The sequence below is a fragment of the Salvelinus sp. IW2-2015 genome, linkage group LG18 (assembly GCF_002910315.2).
Source record: "Salvelinus sp. IW2-2015 linkage group LG18, ASM291031v2, whole genome shotgun sequence".
NCBI lineage: Eukaryota > Metazoa > Chordata > Actinopteri > Salmoniformes > Salmonidae > Salvelinus > Salvelinus sp. IW2-2015.
The window spans coordinates 21,885,745-21,901,296 of NC_036858.1; the positions used below are offsets into that span (position 1 = coordinate 21,885,745).

The following is a 15,552-nucleotide window of genomic DNA, read 5'->3' on the forward strand; positions in this document are numbered from 1 at the left end:
CAACCACAGCACTACTGAGCACAACTACTGAGCACAACTATTAACCACAACAACACAACTACAGACCATAACTAAAGACCACAATGACTGACTACAACTACTGATCACAACTCCTCACCACAACTACTGACCACAACCACACAACTACTAACCACAAGAACACAACTACAGACCATAACTAATGACCACAATGACTGACCCCAACTACTTACCACAACCACACAACTACTGACCATGACCACACAACTACTGACCACAACCACACAACTACTGACTACAACTACTGACCACAACAACAGAACTACATACCATTACTACTGACCACAACTAATGACCACAACAACTGAGGACACCTACTGACCACACAACTATGAACCATACAACTACTGAACACAACCACAAAACTACTGACAGACCACACCTACTGACCACAACAGACCACAACTACTTGGTGTAAGATGTGTTAGCTGGGGCTGGGGCAAAAGTGTGTTACCAATCAGGCCACAGAGTACTGGAGTTTCCCATCCCTGGCCTACAGTGTCACCTGAAATGTAATTTTAGGAGTGCCTATCTTTGTGGTAAGCCTACCGTTTGCAAAACACAAAAAGAAAGATGGCCGGTGCGGACCAAAAAAAGACGTCGGCGTCGGTCCGTGCTTACTGGGGTGTAGCCAACCAGGTCACCCGCAATGGAATTTTATGATTGCCCACCCATGTGGTAGGCCCACAGTTTGCTAAACAGGCCGTTGCATTGGCTTTATTAGTCCTGATTCCAGTGACTAATCAATTTGGCTATTTAAGGTCTGAATATCAGCTACCCAACTTTATCAGGAAGAGTTATCCAGAGCCTATTTGCAATGTGTTCACGCAGCGGGAAATACAGAAGTATTGTATTTTCGTTATGATCAGCTCGTAAAATTGTATTGATACAAACTGGAAACCACTGATCATTTAGTACATGGGATGAAACTCCTGGACAGCAGTTGTGAGTAGCCTGACTGTTCATTCCATATTGTCCATTTTACTTTGACCTGTCCTGTTTTTGGGATATGTGACTTGTTTCAGGAAACTAGGCGTATGTCGTACATCACTACTTCACAGGAGAGCCATTTGAACATTTTTATCAATGTTTTTTGGCAGAAAAGCCTTCTGGAATATGTGAACTTTCATGTGCCTTAATAACAAACTTGTATGCCATCTGTAAACACAAATATATATTTTTTAATTACGAGCCTAGTTGGTTTAGCAACAGAAAAAGTCAGCAACCTTCCCGCTAGCCATAATTGACTGAGATAATGAGTGGGCTGGACATGCCGAGAGATGAGTTCGGATTGGTCTGCCATGTAGCTCGCTTCTGTCTATAACATGAGCTGGTCAGTATGTGTAGGTAATCATTTCTAACTCTGCTTTTTTGAAATATATCAGGTAGTAGAACTGCATAAGAGTTGCTCTCCACTTTTTCGAGGACCGAGTTTTGAAATCAGTGTTATTTGAATTTGATAGCTAAGGAGATGGAGAAAATTCTGGCCTTTGATTGTAAATATGCAGACGGAGTCGAAAAGAGAACACACAGAAGGCTGTTGTATAAAACGCCTGTCTCCGGATTACATCTTCAAACTAAGGGCAACCATGACATCCGTGACAGAGAGGGAGAAGTGAAGCGTCCATCCATGTATAGGGGTAAGATAGTCTAGCTAGAAACATATTCAGATATTACATGTTTCTAATTTAGTCAGAAAGTTGTTTTAATTTCAAGTTAAAGTGTACTGTTAGCTAGCTAGCTAACGTTAGCTGGCTGGCTCACTAGCTAACGTTATATGTATGATCTGTTATACACAGTTATATATATTATTCATATATCAGAGTCATTTGCATTGCTAGTTATAGCCTATAACCTGGTTGGTTAGCTACCTGCAGATTCATGCGGGGTAGTAATGTTATGGGTTGAATTGTTATGGTTCATTGTTTAGCTAGCTACCTACATGTCTAAAAAAAAAAGACTCCACTATGCAACTAACCATTTCAATAGAATGTTAATAATTTCATTGCAATAACTGTCGATAGACACAGCTGGTAAATTACTGACGAATTAACGAACGCTCAACACCCTTTGAATATGGCAGGTGTCAGTAAACGTTGGCAAAAAAGCGTAATTAAATTGTTGTCTGCAGGACAGTTGCAGTAACCAACTCTCTGGAAAACATAAAAACAGTCAAATGGTCAGAGTGAGCTGTTCTCTCATTTGTGTCGGGATGTAGCTAACAAGGTAGCCAACCTTAGCCAGTTACCTTGGGTGCTTGACTGCTGTTAGGTCAGAACGCTCGGATCAACCCTACTCCTCGGCCAGAAAGTCCAGTGTGCGCTCTGAACGCTCCGAAAGCGAAACACTCTGAATTTACAAACTGACAATCTGACAACACTCTGAGTTTATGAACGCCCAGTGCGCTCTCTGAGCACACTCTGGCACTCGAGATTAAATGTACAAACACACACGTAGTATAAACCAGCCTTTAGTCTTGAAGTCTTTGGTTGCTTAATAGATGGCCTCACTCTGAATCCTTAAATAGATGGGTGGGGATAAGGCTTCAGAGGGTGTGAACGATCCTGAATGGGTGTAGACACAGAAGAGCACTCAAGTAGGTGTACCAAAACATTCAAGGGCCATTTCCTCAAGAGTGAGATTACAAGTTTATCAACTTTCAAAGCAGATTTACTTTCCCATTGTTCCTCAACTCTAATGTATGATATACTATTTTCTAGCTCTGTTTGCTACATAAGACCGAATCGAGACGGTTGGTCACATATTGCTAAAGGCCTGTTTTGTCTGCATGCTGTTGTTCACTGATTGATTTGCAGCACTCCTGAGACGATCCACGGCCCGGAACCTCCTGAAACGGTCCACTGTCCGGAACCTCCTGAGACGGTCCGCTGTCCGGAACCTCCTGAGACGGTCCCGCTCTGTCCGGAATCTCCCTGAGACAGTCCGCAGTCCGGAACCTCCTGAGACGGTCCGCAGTCCGGAACCTCCGAGACGGTCCGCAGTCCCGGAACTCCTGAGACGGTCCGCAGTCCGGAACCTCCTGAGACGGTCCGCAGTCCGGAACCTCCTGAGACGGTCCGCAGTCCGGAACCTCCTGAGACGGTCCGCAGTCCGAACCTCCTGAGACGGTCCGGAGTCTCTGGCAACGTTCCGTGGTCCGGAGTCACCGGCGGCGGTCCGGAGCCTCCGGCGGCGGTCTGCGTCCGGAGTCTCTGGCGATGATCCACCGGTCCGGAGTCTCCGGCGACGACTCCAGCGGTCCGGTTCCACGGAAGCGGAGGGATCAGCTTGCGGAGCGGGGGCTACGTCCCGAACCGTAGCCGCCACCGAGGACAGATGCCCACCCGTACCCTCCCCTATAGAGTCAGGTTTTGCGGCCGCACCTTTGGGGGGTGGGTACTGTCACGCCCTGACCTTAGAGAGCCTTTTTATTTCTCTATTTGGTTAGGTCAGGGTGTGATTTGGTTGGGCATTCTAGTTTGTATATTTCTTTGTTGGCCGGGTATGGTTCCCAATCAGAGACAGCTGTCTATCGTTGTCTCTGATTGGGGATCATACTTAGGCAGACTTTTTCCCCACCTTAGTTTGTGGGATCTTGATTTTGTTAGTTGCTGTATAGCCTGCAGAACTTTACGTTCGTTTTGTATATTGTTGGTTTTTGGTGTTCATTTTCAATTAAAGTAAGATGTTCGCCTACCACGCTGCACCTTGATCCAATCCATCTTTCAACGAGCGTGAGAAGGAGATTAACTTTTTATGATCTTTCTCCATTTCTCTGCTCTGATAGCCATGAGCCTGCAACTCTCATCTCTCCAGTTTTGCACTTTGTAATCTATTTCCTTAGAATCATAGCCGTGCGAACTGTTCCGGAGGAGCTGTATCACCCCTAATAAATTTGCCAAAGTTATAGAATTACTGCTATCTGTTCAGAAAGAAATGAAATAATTTAGAATAGCCTACTACACCATGAGAAGGCCTATAATTTAGCCACAGAGGATCGATCAATCTCTCTTTAAAAAAAGAATCTGTCTCATAACCCCTTACATCCATGTGTTTCAAATCTCCTTTAACGTTGGTGGCAGCTCAGTTGCCACTAGTTTTAGTTTTACAAAACACTTCATTTTAACAAAGAATTAGCACACAATACAGAGGATGTTTAAGAAAATACAGTACATTGAACATAAGTGACTTTTCCACCAAAACCAAAGTGTGGATTGCAGTCACTTAGAGCAGTCTAATCTCGGCTAACACAGAACTAAAATATTGCGTAATTTGTTCAGCTGCGTGATTACATTTTGGGTCCATAGGTGTTAGAAATTGGGAGTTCCGGTTTGCGAAGTCTTCACCCTTAGGAAAATGATGCTCTTCCTCATGTCCTTGCAACAGTTATTTCACAACAGTTTTTGTGAATAAAATGTTCTATATGTCCCCTTTAACATCCAGTTTTGTGTGCTCATTCTTTTACCATTGATACATTTTAGGCTATTTTGAGATCTTAAGGTACACCAGGTACTGCTGGAAAGTCTACCAATGGCATATGCATCTTTTTGTGAGAAATTACACTGGTCACTGAAAATATTTATAAAGTATTTATAAAGTATAAAGGCCACACAAAAAGATTTAAATCATTATATTAGTACATGATTTATAAGAACCTACATCTTATGAATGGAGTAATGATTAAGTTATTATATAAAGTGCTACCAAATATTGTATCTAAAAACTACTTACAAAAATCTGTAGTTAATAAATGATTCCAGTGGTTGATGTTCAGGCAGAAGTTAAATGTGGGCCCTTATGCTTTGTCATCATTGTTAGTGAATGAGTGTAAATGTCTGGAAAATCACAAGCTATATAATGGAAAATCACATATATATTAGTGAATGCTACCAAAGTGCTACCAAAATGGGGACCTAAAGCTAGCTGACAAGCTAGCTAAAGGATGGCAGTAGTGGCGGATGTTGCTGTGTGCTCATTGAATGGCAAGGCAAGGGAAGCACATATCATGTTTTAAATGTCCTTCTTACTGGTGGGAGCTAGCATTGCGGTAGAATTGGGAACCAGCATGGATCCTATTTGGTAGATTTGATTGAATCTGGATGCAATAAACCAATATAACTTTCAGATTGATTACGATTTGATCTCTGGCCTCTAACTGCTTTGTAATCTCCATACAGGATGTGGAAACGGAGAGAAGGTATGTATCAGGAAACACATTTTTTGGTTACAATTTGGAACTTTTATGAACACCTCTTTCCATGACATAGACTGACCAGGTGAATCCAGGTGAATGCTATGATCCCTTATTGATGGCACATTTTTAAGCCTTGAGAAAATTGAAACATGGATTGCGTATGTGTGCCATTCAAAGGGTTAATTAATGGGCAAGACAAAAGATTTAAGTGCCTTTGAACTGGGTATGGTAGTAGGTGCCATGCGCACCGGTTTGTGTCAAGAACACAACCATGGGAAGCATTGGAGTCAACGCTTTCGACCCCTTGTAGAGTCCATGCCCCGACGAATTGAGACTGTTCTGATGTATTTGATACCATGCACCTATTCCGCTCCAGCCATTACCATAAGCCCAATTAAGGTGCCACCAACATCCTATGATATATTTTTTGGAATGTTTGTTTCAAATCGCCTCTGTGTTTTTATTTTATCTGAGCAGCAGCTACTTTAAAAGTAATGCATATGCAGAACATTATATGGTTGTTTAGCTATGGGGAAGAGGCGTCCTGGGGGACGGGGTGGGACGATCTAGTCAATTTATTAATAGTGTGTACACTATTTATAATGTATTGTATATTTTATATTGTATTGTATATCTTAATGATCCTGACCAAGTATCGGCCATCTTGAGTGGAAATTGATACATAAAAGGAAACAACCTATAATAAAACTTCTCATAAGACATTGTAAAGGCTCTAATCTTGGCAACCCAGAACCAAATCTTGCATGAGCACTGGTTCTAGGATGTTGAGATTGGTGCAGGCGGCAGAACCAGGGCGGATCTTCTTAATGCTTACTTACTTATATTGCTTGTTTACTGTGCTTATTCATGAAAGTTATCATAACGTGTTACCCATTTTTCTGTTAGTGTTGTTTGCTGTGTGAGTATGACATCACATTTTATGTATGTTTTTGCATGTGTACCACAATGGTCAAATAAACCTACATCTAAGAGTAGCTTAGATTGCACCTATTCCGCTCCAGCCATTACCATAAGCCCAATTAAGGGCTTATGGTAATGGTATGTACCAATTCCTCTGCTTCCTTGTCTCCAGAATAGCAGAGACGATGAAGGCTACGGATCCAGAATTGCTTCAGGTGGATGAATTTAAGAATAAACAGCTCTTGAGTTTAACCATCAACCTCCTGCTTTTCATCCGGTCCCAGGTTCCTGTCACCAAGAAACTATTTCAGAGCTGTGAGTTCAATATCAATTTATTTAAAGATCCTGTGCAATCACTTTGATTACATTAAGTGTTCATTAAGCCACAAGATAAAGATTTATAAACACTTTTCAAAATATATTTTCCTCCAAAATAGATTTACAATCTGAAAACATTTTTTTAACTGAAATGAATTGATTGCTTTTACGCTGGGAAAGTGGGAGGATATTGTCCAGGACCACAGCTGTGGTTCATTCACTTTTTCAGCCATGCTGTTGGCACCTAAACATCGTAAATGGGTGTACTAACCATCAAACATTGTTGTGGAATGTTGTAATTCACGTTGGCGTCAGCAATGTTTTTTGGACATGATTTTTCCCAAAAATAATTTAACTAGCTTTATCCTCGTATTTTGGTCGTTTGGGGAGCTTTGAGTTGTCGCGTGTATTACGGTTGTTGTAGTCGGACAAAACAAGTATCGTAATGGATATGGGCAATTGTCCTGATACTATAAGAATCCTAGTATTTTTTGTTATTATCAGGGAAAAAAGTAATTTCCATGTGCCAGTGCAAATCTTTCAATCAAGTGCGAGGTGCTACGTGGTCTAAGTAACTCAACTGTCTAGTTTGCCTGTCTGTAAAAAGATCCTGTTGCACTGAATGGATAGAGAAGTGTCTCCTCTCATATTTCAGCCTGTCATTTAGATTGCTACTGCCTCCTGTAAGCCTGCTACTATGATAAAACAGGACGTTTGCTAGCATAGTATCTAACAAGCGTGGTGAGGGTAGGGAAAAAAATATAAAATGCTGATGCGCATTCTGACTGAGTGACAGCCAACTTGTCTGCCCGCTGCAAGTTGAGGACACACAGACGCGGCTTTTTCGGTCTATAAATTCACAAGAAGATTTTGGTATTTTGCCAACATCTATTTTGGTATATTAAAACACTTTCATGTTTATCGATCACGAGTATCATTTGATTATCAACTGTCATTTTACCAATACAATTACAAATACGAGTATGGCCAGGTCGACACACCCCTAGAAAGCAGTTCAATCAGATGGCCTTCCTACCGCTTCTAAACTATGGCGACATTATCTATACGAATGCAGCTGCCGCTCGTTTTATCACGGGCAACTGGTTTTGCACTTACCATTGCATTCTCTACACTCTAAAAAATGCCAAATTTTTATTTTCTGTAACCCAGCGCTGAGTCACTATATTACATACCCAGCACTGGGTTATTTTGACCCAGCACTGTTGGGTTACGTGAATGACCCAACACGTTGGGTTACTTCATTTACCCAAAAATGTGGTTATTTTGACCCAGCAGTGGATTGCTTTTTACTCTTTTGCTGGGTTATTGTTATTCATGTATTTTTGACCCAGCAGTGTGTTATTTCTTACTTTATTGCTGGTAAAAAAAAATGTGAGTCTAGATTTTCTAAAGGTAGCAATCCGTCTAACAACAACAATCAATTTTAGAATGTTACTACACAGTCTATGAAATTCATATGACATATGGCCAAGCATGACAAATTGTAGATAAAATGTAGAGGTGATTGCCAGTTTCCTCTACAGTCTCATTCTGAACGTCGCATAATCCGGGAATCTGCACGGACCCGTGTCCCACCAATGAGTTCGTACCACACCAATCTTAGTTGATTATTTATTTACTAGAAAGCTAAAATGATGATAAAAGATACACATACACAAAAACACAGTCTAGGCTATTGATTAGAACTTAGTATAACGGGCCAACACACCAAAATGGGGATTTAAAAGAGAGAGAAAAAGAGAAAGTACACGAGAGAAATATACATTTGGGTGCATTTGTCAGCATATTTTAACCCTAGCCTTGCCCCGAACTGCCGCTCTTATGGGTCAGAATATAATGACGTAATTACGTGTTGGAGGTCTCAGAGGGGAAGCTCCGCGTGAGTCGTTTAGGCTTCTCAATGACGCACTTCTCCGGCGCAACTCTCTGGTTGTCCTCACGATGTCAGTGTCCTTTTGGCTTAGTGGTCTGATTCCTCGCCCTTGCTCTGGAAGGGGTCTTCTGAGGACAGACAGCTGTAGCTCAGAGCTCACAGTGTAGGAATGAAACAGTGTAGATACCACAATTGGATGGAGAGTGGAGGCTAGGTGGTCCGGCTTGAATTCACCCGCTTAGACACAGCTACTCATCCGTAGCATGGGTAGAAAAAAGAGTTATTTGTCTTCAACCTTGTGTTGCGTTTTGGGTTCGTTGACTTTTTAGACCATGGCTGCAGCTCGGGTCACTTAGTCTGATATGTTAATTCTTAACTCACATGTCTTATACCCTCGGGTCAGAAGTGGGCGTAACCGCCTTTAGGGCAATTCTCTGGGCGTACCAAGTTAAGAGCCAAGGTCTAGATTTTACTCAAATCCAATTTTAGACAACTAACTTCACATTTCATCTTTACCAAAATATTCTCTTTGATTTGGACATTTTCCACACAACGTACAATGTATAAACATCAAACATATCCCAGGAAAACTCTTAAAGTTACAATGTTTTCGTAATAACGTCATCTATTAACCTTTAATAACAAAACAAAAATGACATACATTTTCATATTCCATCTATCGTCATGACCACCATTGTGGCTGACGGAAACCATTGTTCCAAAGTCCCTTTATTGCATGTTTAATGTTCTGTGGCTGGTTCTCCATAGTGAGACGACAAAGGAATGTTGTCTGTGGCCTAAGATTTACCATGGGTGTGAGGGATCATAAAACCCCCACATCTTCAGAACCCTAGATCTCTCCTCCTCTGTTGGGGGTGAGAGAATATGTAGGGTTGTGGTCTCCTGTAACCTGACCTGATCAGGACAGTCATGACAGGGCAGACAAAATGGATAAAAGTGGATTAACATTTGAGACAATACTTTAATTTCTATATGTAGCTTCCTGAACTCGGTACACTGGGGGTGGGAGAAACACTCTCATGACCATGTCCTGTTTGTATCTGGGCAGTCGGGGACAAAGGCATAACGTTAACACAGTTTAAGTGGAGAGTCAAACTGGATAGCCTAAACTTGGATGTACAATTTAGACACTCCTTTCATTTCAATATAATGTTAAAGTAACTGTCTCCATCCAGACTGAGACTAGGTAGCCAGCTTACTAGCTAACTCAGAAACAATTAGGCTATAAAATCCACCATAAAAACATGAGTTATAAGCTTGCCAACTAGCTACAACCATGTTAAATTAACTCAGAGACAGGGAATAGGCCTAGCTAGCTTAATATAATATATAGCTAGCTAGCCAAACCGTATGAGAAACCTATTTAGAGCTAGCTAGCTAGCTAGCTAAACTATCTAGCTAAGTTTGCTTACCTTCTAATTTCCTTAATTTGTGGCTAAAGTCAAATACATTCTGTGGCACACATCAGAGTCAAATACTTTCTATAGAACAAACTTTGTCAGGATAGGCAGCCAAAATTAATAATGAATGTATGTGTGTTATATTAAACATAGAGGGAGCAAAATGTTGGCAAGCAATACACATTTCAGAACAACTATGGCTGAATTATTATCCTTATACTTTCAAAAAAGTCGAATACTAGTCGAATAAGACTTGGGAGAGATGACAAATTTTGAGATTTATTTAAAGACTAATTGTCAGATGTGTGCGTACTGGTAGCGAAGTCAGGTGCAGGAGAGCAGAGATTTGTGAACAGGCGCACACTTTATTTAGGCAAAAGTGCAAAACGCGCAAAATAGTCACAAGAATTATGTTTAACAATAAACATCTTCGTGAAAAATAGCACGGAAAAACAAGCCAGTCTGGCACGTGAACAATACACACGTAACACAGACAATCTTACACCAAGACATGATGGGGAACAGAGGAATAAATACATGTAGATTGATTGGGGAATGAAAACCAGGTGTGCAGGGAACAAGACAAAACAAATGGAGTGGCGATGGCTAGAAAGCCGGTGACGTCGAACGCCGCCCAAACAAGGAGAGGAGCCGACTTCGGCGGAAGTCGTGACACTAATACAAATCAGTAGCGGATTTAGGTACGGGCGGCATCTTGCCGGGGGTGGCACGGGGCGCCCCCATGTGCGGGCGGGCGCGGTCAGTGAAGAGGGGGTTCGCCCATGGCGCCATACAAGGTAGATCCACCATATTCACTTGAAACAAATAGCCAAACCGAAAACTGCAGACAAAAATACTTTCTGCTGCTAAGATCAGTGAAATGTTAGCTAAACGGACAACGGAGTGAAGAGTAGAAATCTCAACTAGCAAGCAAGTCACAGCAATGAACGCGAAGGGGGGGAGAATTCTGGCATGGGGGAGATTTTTGGCACAACACCGGCTAGTCGACGAGATTAGGTAAATTGAGAAAACACTGTCTTTAACCTCAATGTCAACTTCTTTTTACATTGCATTGTTGTTTTTAGCTGTAAAGATTATGTATTTGGGATGTTTTCAGTGTATTTTGAACGCTTTAGACAATGTGATTAATCACAAGGGAAAAAAAGTGTGCACTAAAATTACAAAAAGTGAACTTGAGTTAACTGATTAACTTGGACAGCCCTAGTTTGTTTGTTTATTTCCTTTGTCTGGTTCCTTTGCTCCTGCTTTGATTGTGTAATTGCTTGGTCTTATAATGCTTTTTACCACACATTTGAAAATGTTCTAATCTGAGAATCCTGAAATGCTGGGAATCCTGAGATTCATGTTCATTCCCGAAATGGTATTTAAAACCATAATGTAGCGATCTTCGCTATATGAGCCCAGTACAGTTCCCACCAAGTGGTTTAATCCTATTGGTGCGATGCCTATGGTATTTGCTTTTCATGCCAGCGACCCAGGTTCGCTTTCCTGCCCTGCCGTTTGCTACATTGGTGTCTGAAGTGGGATGGTGGCTGTGAGGCAATTGGAATGCACAGCCCAGATGTGTGAGGAGGCTGAGTAGTCTAAGCAAAGGGACATACAGTGGGGAGAAGAAGTATTTGATACACTGCCGATTTTGCAGGTTTTCCTACTAACAAAGCATGTAGAGGTCTGTAATTTTTTATCATAGGTACACTTCAACTGTGAGAGACGGAATCTAAAAACAAAATCCAGAAAATCACATTGTATGATTTTTAAGTAATTAATTTGCATTTTATTGCATGACATAAGTATTTGATCACCTACCAACCAGTAAGAATTACGGCTCTCACAGACCTGTTAGTTTTTCTTTAAGAAACCCTCCTGTTCTCCACTCATTACCTGTATTAATATGTATTTAATTGCTCAATTTATGTGTGTTTTACTTAGATGCCTCTGACGTTGTCCTTGACCCTACCACTGCCCACCCGAAACTTATAATTTCCCCTAAGGGTGACTTGGCAGAGTACACGGACACCTGGCAAGAAGTCCCAGAGAACCCCTCACGCTTCGACACCACCCTCAACGTCATCAGCCGGCAGGGCTTCCGAGAGGGACGTCACTACTGGGAGGTACAGGTAAGTGGGAAGACCTACTGGGAGATAGGTCTCACCTACCCAAGCATCCCACGCAAGGGCCGCGAGGAGGACTGCTGGCTGGGCCGTGGAGACGAGTCTTGGGCAATGGAGTTCTTTAATGGGGACTACACAGCATGGCATGACAGGGTGGCCCATGCGCTCCCTGTGGTGGCCGGACAGCACTTCACTCGCATCGGTATTTACTCCAGCTTCCCCGGGGGCCTGGTGTGCTTCCTGGGGGCCGACACCATGACCCCTCTCCACTGTTTCTATGTCGCCACCTTCACCAATGTCCTCCACCAGGCTGTGTGCCCCGGGCACGACAATCAGGGTTCCAACTGGAAGCCCCTTAAGATTTGCGATGCCTCACGCTCTGCTCCTACCCTCTGATGGAGGATAAATGCCAATGGTGGAGGGAATGGGGGTGGTATATAACTTTTGTCATGTGTTTTTTGTGTGTGTTATGAACCATGCACACCAAGTCAGATTTTTTTTCTGCACACCTGGACTAACTGTCTGGTGCTGCAATCTTATGTCCGCTTCCAGTCCAAACAAGTTTGTGTATGTGTAAAAAAAATCGTATAAATATTTCCAGGAGCATGAAACACCCACCTAATGTTGAAACATTTGTTTCTAAACCCTTCGGACTTTGTGTGCAGGCCCTTAGGCAAAGTTTTCATTTAGCTAAATTGATTTATTGTAAATCCAGGATTAGCATGTGTATGCAACGTCTGTACGACAAAAATAACACACTATTAATTTTACAATACAATTCTTCATGTTTAATACAATAAAGTAGTGTTGTCACGACTTCTGCCGAAGTCTCTCCTTGTTCGGGCGGTGCTCGGTGGTCGACGTCACCGGTCTTCTAGCCATCATTGATCCATTTTTCATTTTCCATTAGTTTTGTCTTGTCTTCCTACACACCTGGTTTCAATCCCATTCATTACCTGTTGTGTATTTAACCCTCTGTTTCCCCTCATGTCTTTGTCAGAGATTGTTTTATGTTCAGTATTCGTGTTTTGTATTTGGTGCGCGACGGGTCCTCGTACCCACTTTGTTTCATTGTATTTCATGGTTTTGGAGTTATGTGTTTTAAGTTATTAAACTACTCCCTTCCACCAAGTTTTGATTCTCCTGCGGCTGACTTCCCTGCCACCTATACACACGACTGTGACAAGTGTTTACATAGTCATTCCTTTGATGTGAAGTAATTTAAACATTGTGTTGCCCCAGATTCAAAAGGAGCCATTAGAAAATTCACAATATTTCATTTTGTAGGGAATTTGTCTTCCTTTTCTATATAATAATTTTTCCATTTTTCTTTTCAAATATATTCCTGAGTACAATAGCATTTAAACCTGGAAAGCATTTAAAATATGATTTCCCCCTTCAATTCCATTCCAAAACAAGTGGAGCAAACACTCCTTTTAGTACAGGTTGGGCACTACATCACTGATTCATGTGTCGAGAGGATTCAAGGGTGCCATCTGTGTGATTGAAAGGTATGTGTTGAATGGGTAACATGTCTACTCGGTTGCTACAGTTCACTACTGTGGCTTATAGAATTATTTTGTAATCATGAAAAAAAAAAAATAAGAAAATGACTGATGAAATTAAACAAAGACTGGAACAAGAAAATGGCAAAGAAATTCAAGATGGCACCGAATGTTTTCCCAAAGTTACTAGCAATCCGTAGTTGCAATCCTGTAAATTGCGCTGGAACGTTGCAGAAACATTGGAACAATGCAGTGTGCGAATTAGTACAGGTGAATTGTGAATGATAAGACTTGAACCACCAGTAATAGCTGCCTCTGCAGATGACAGAGTATTTCTGGCTTTGGGACAAACATGAATATGCAATAACAAACTTAAATCTGTGAATGTGTGCTTTTGAAGGACAACAAAGCACTGGCAATTGAAGGTATTCATGATCAAATGTATGTGATTTTGGGTACTCAAAGCATTTATCAAATGTAAAATGTTAATGCATTTGATTTTGAAATTGAAGGATAACGCCTGGTGCCTTTAACCATGGTAATGCTATAACTGTGACAATTTACCACACTGATATACAGGGAAACAATGGTTATTTGTGCTTTTGAGGCCAGATTCGATTCACTTATCACATGGATTTCCTCCATTTTGACAAACAAATTAAGGTATATGTTGTTTTACTTCAAACTCAACATTATTAGAAAATTGTTCACAAATAATGTTGTGCAAGAAATAAAAACAATGAAATTTGTGAATTTGTCAACATAAAAACAAGTTCAATTAACCAAGGCCATTTATAAGACATTGATACACTGAGTATACCAAAAATTAGGAACACCTTCCTAATATTGAGTTGCACCCACCCTCCTTTTGCCCTCAGAATAGCCTCAATTCGTCGGATCATGGAGTCTACAAGGTTTTGAAAGCATTCCACATGGATGCTGGCCCATGTTGACTCCAATGTTCAAGTACCATGTTTCATAAACGTTTCAACAGTGTCTCTGGAAAACTACCTCTTCATGTCAAGAAATGTTCCCTTCCCCCCAAACCTAAAGAAATGGCCTTTGGCACAAATACTGTTAGCTGTGATCTTTGCCAATAAATGCTTGTACAAAAGCTGGGGGAAAATGAGACAATTTTCAGATATAACAGATTGTCAGATATAACTGATTCCGTCCCCTAAACCTTTAACAACCCCACAAAAATGGCAGCAAATTTTCTGGGTCGGTAAAATAACATGTATTTCACACAGCCTGACGACAAAGATCCGATCAAATGTGATATGAAGAAGAGGAAAGTATCACCACCAACACATGAACGCAGAGTGCCACTGTAGAATTAATTAATTAATTTGGAGAGATTGTTTTGTGCTCAGCTACACTACACGTGCAAAACGGCATTCTCGCCCAAACGGCGCAGTGTCCCACTGTGCCTGGATCATCCCCGCATTTTTAGACCGCTTGGTCAGTGTGTGGATTAGTCAGTCTCGTCAGTTAGTCGGTCTGTCAGTCTGTGGTGGTCATTGGCGGTCAGTTGAAATGCAGTTCTTTTGTCAGCATGGAGACTACGCAGGGGAACTGCTTTTTCTCGCTGAATCATGGGTCCCCGGAGCAGGACTCGAAGCTGGTGGCCACCATGTAGTTGACACGTGTGAGGATCTGCATGATCTCCAGCTGCTTACCAAACTCATTGAGGACGTTGCAGAGAGCCTGGACAAACCAGGAGCCGCGCCCAGGGTTCCTCCCACGAGTAGTACCCTACTCTCTCCAATTGGCACTGATGTCAGGACACACACACACACACACACACACACAACACACACACACACCAACACCACACACACACAAACACACACACACTACAAGCACACACACAACTACGTTTCCAGCCAGAGTTTTAATGCGAGTAAAGTCATAACGTTTAAAAAGAATCATGACAGCTGTGATGGAAACAGGATTTATTAGTACAATTTTATAAATGCAGACAGATAATTCGATTGTTCGTCATGGTGGGATCTTTTTGTGTCAGTAAAATTAATTACGCCTTTATGCGCGAATATGGCTATAATAGCCATCATATCAGAGTAAATGTGGAGTCACGCGATGATATGGTGTGTGGTTCTACGACTCA

General features: G+C 41.7%; 1 protein-coding gene across 1 annotated transcript in view; it reads left to right on the plus strand.

Annotated features, from left to right (window-relative positions):
* The window catches only part of LOC111977351 (zinc-binding protein A33), a 30,409-nt gene extending 17,359 nt beyond the window's left edge, over positions 1 to 13,050 (plus strand). The window contains exons 4-6 of the mRNA XM_024006735.2: positions 5,217 to 5,236; positions 6,327 to 6,469; positions 11,738 to 13,050. Coding sequence (XP_023862503.1) covers positions 5,217 to 5,236; positions 6,327 to 6,469; positions 11,738 to 12,315 — 741 coding nt within the window. The 3' untranslated portion in view covers positions 12,316 to 13,050. The remainder of the gene's footprint in view (positions 1 to 5,216; positions 5,237 to 6,326; positions 6,470 to 11,737) is intronic.
* Positions 13,051 to 15,552: the final 2,502 nt, after the last annotated feature.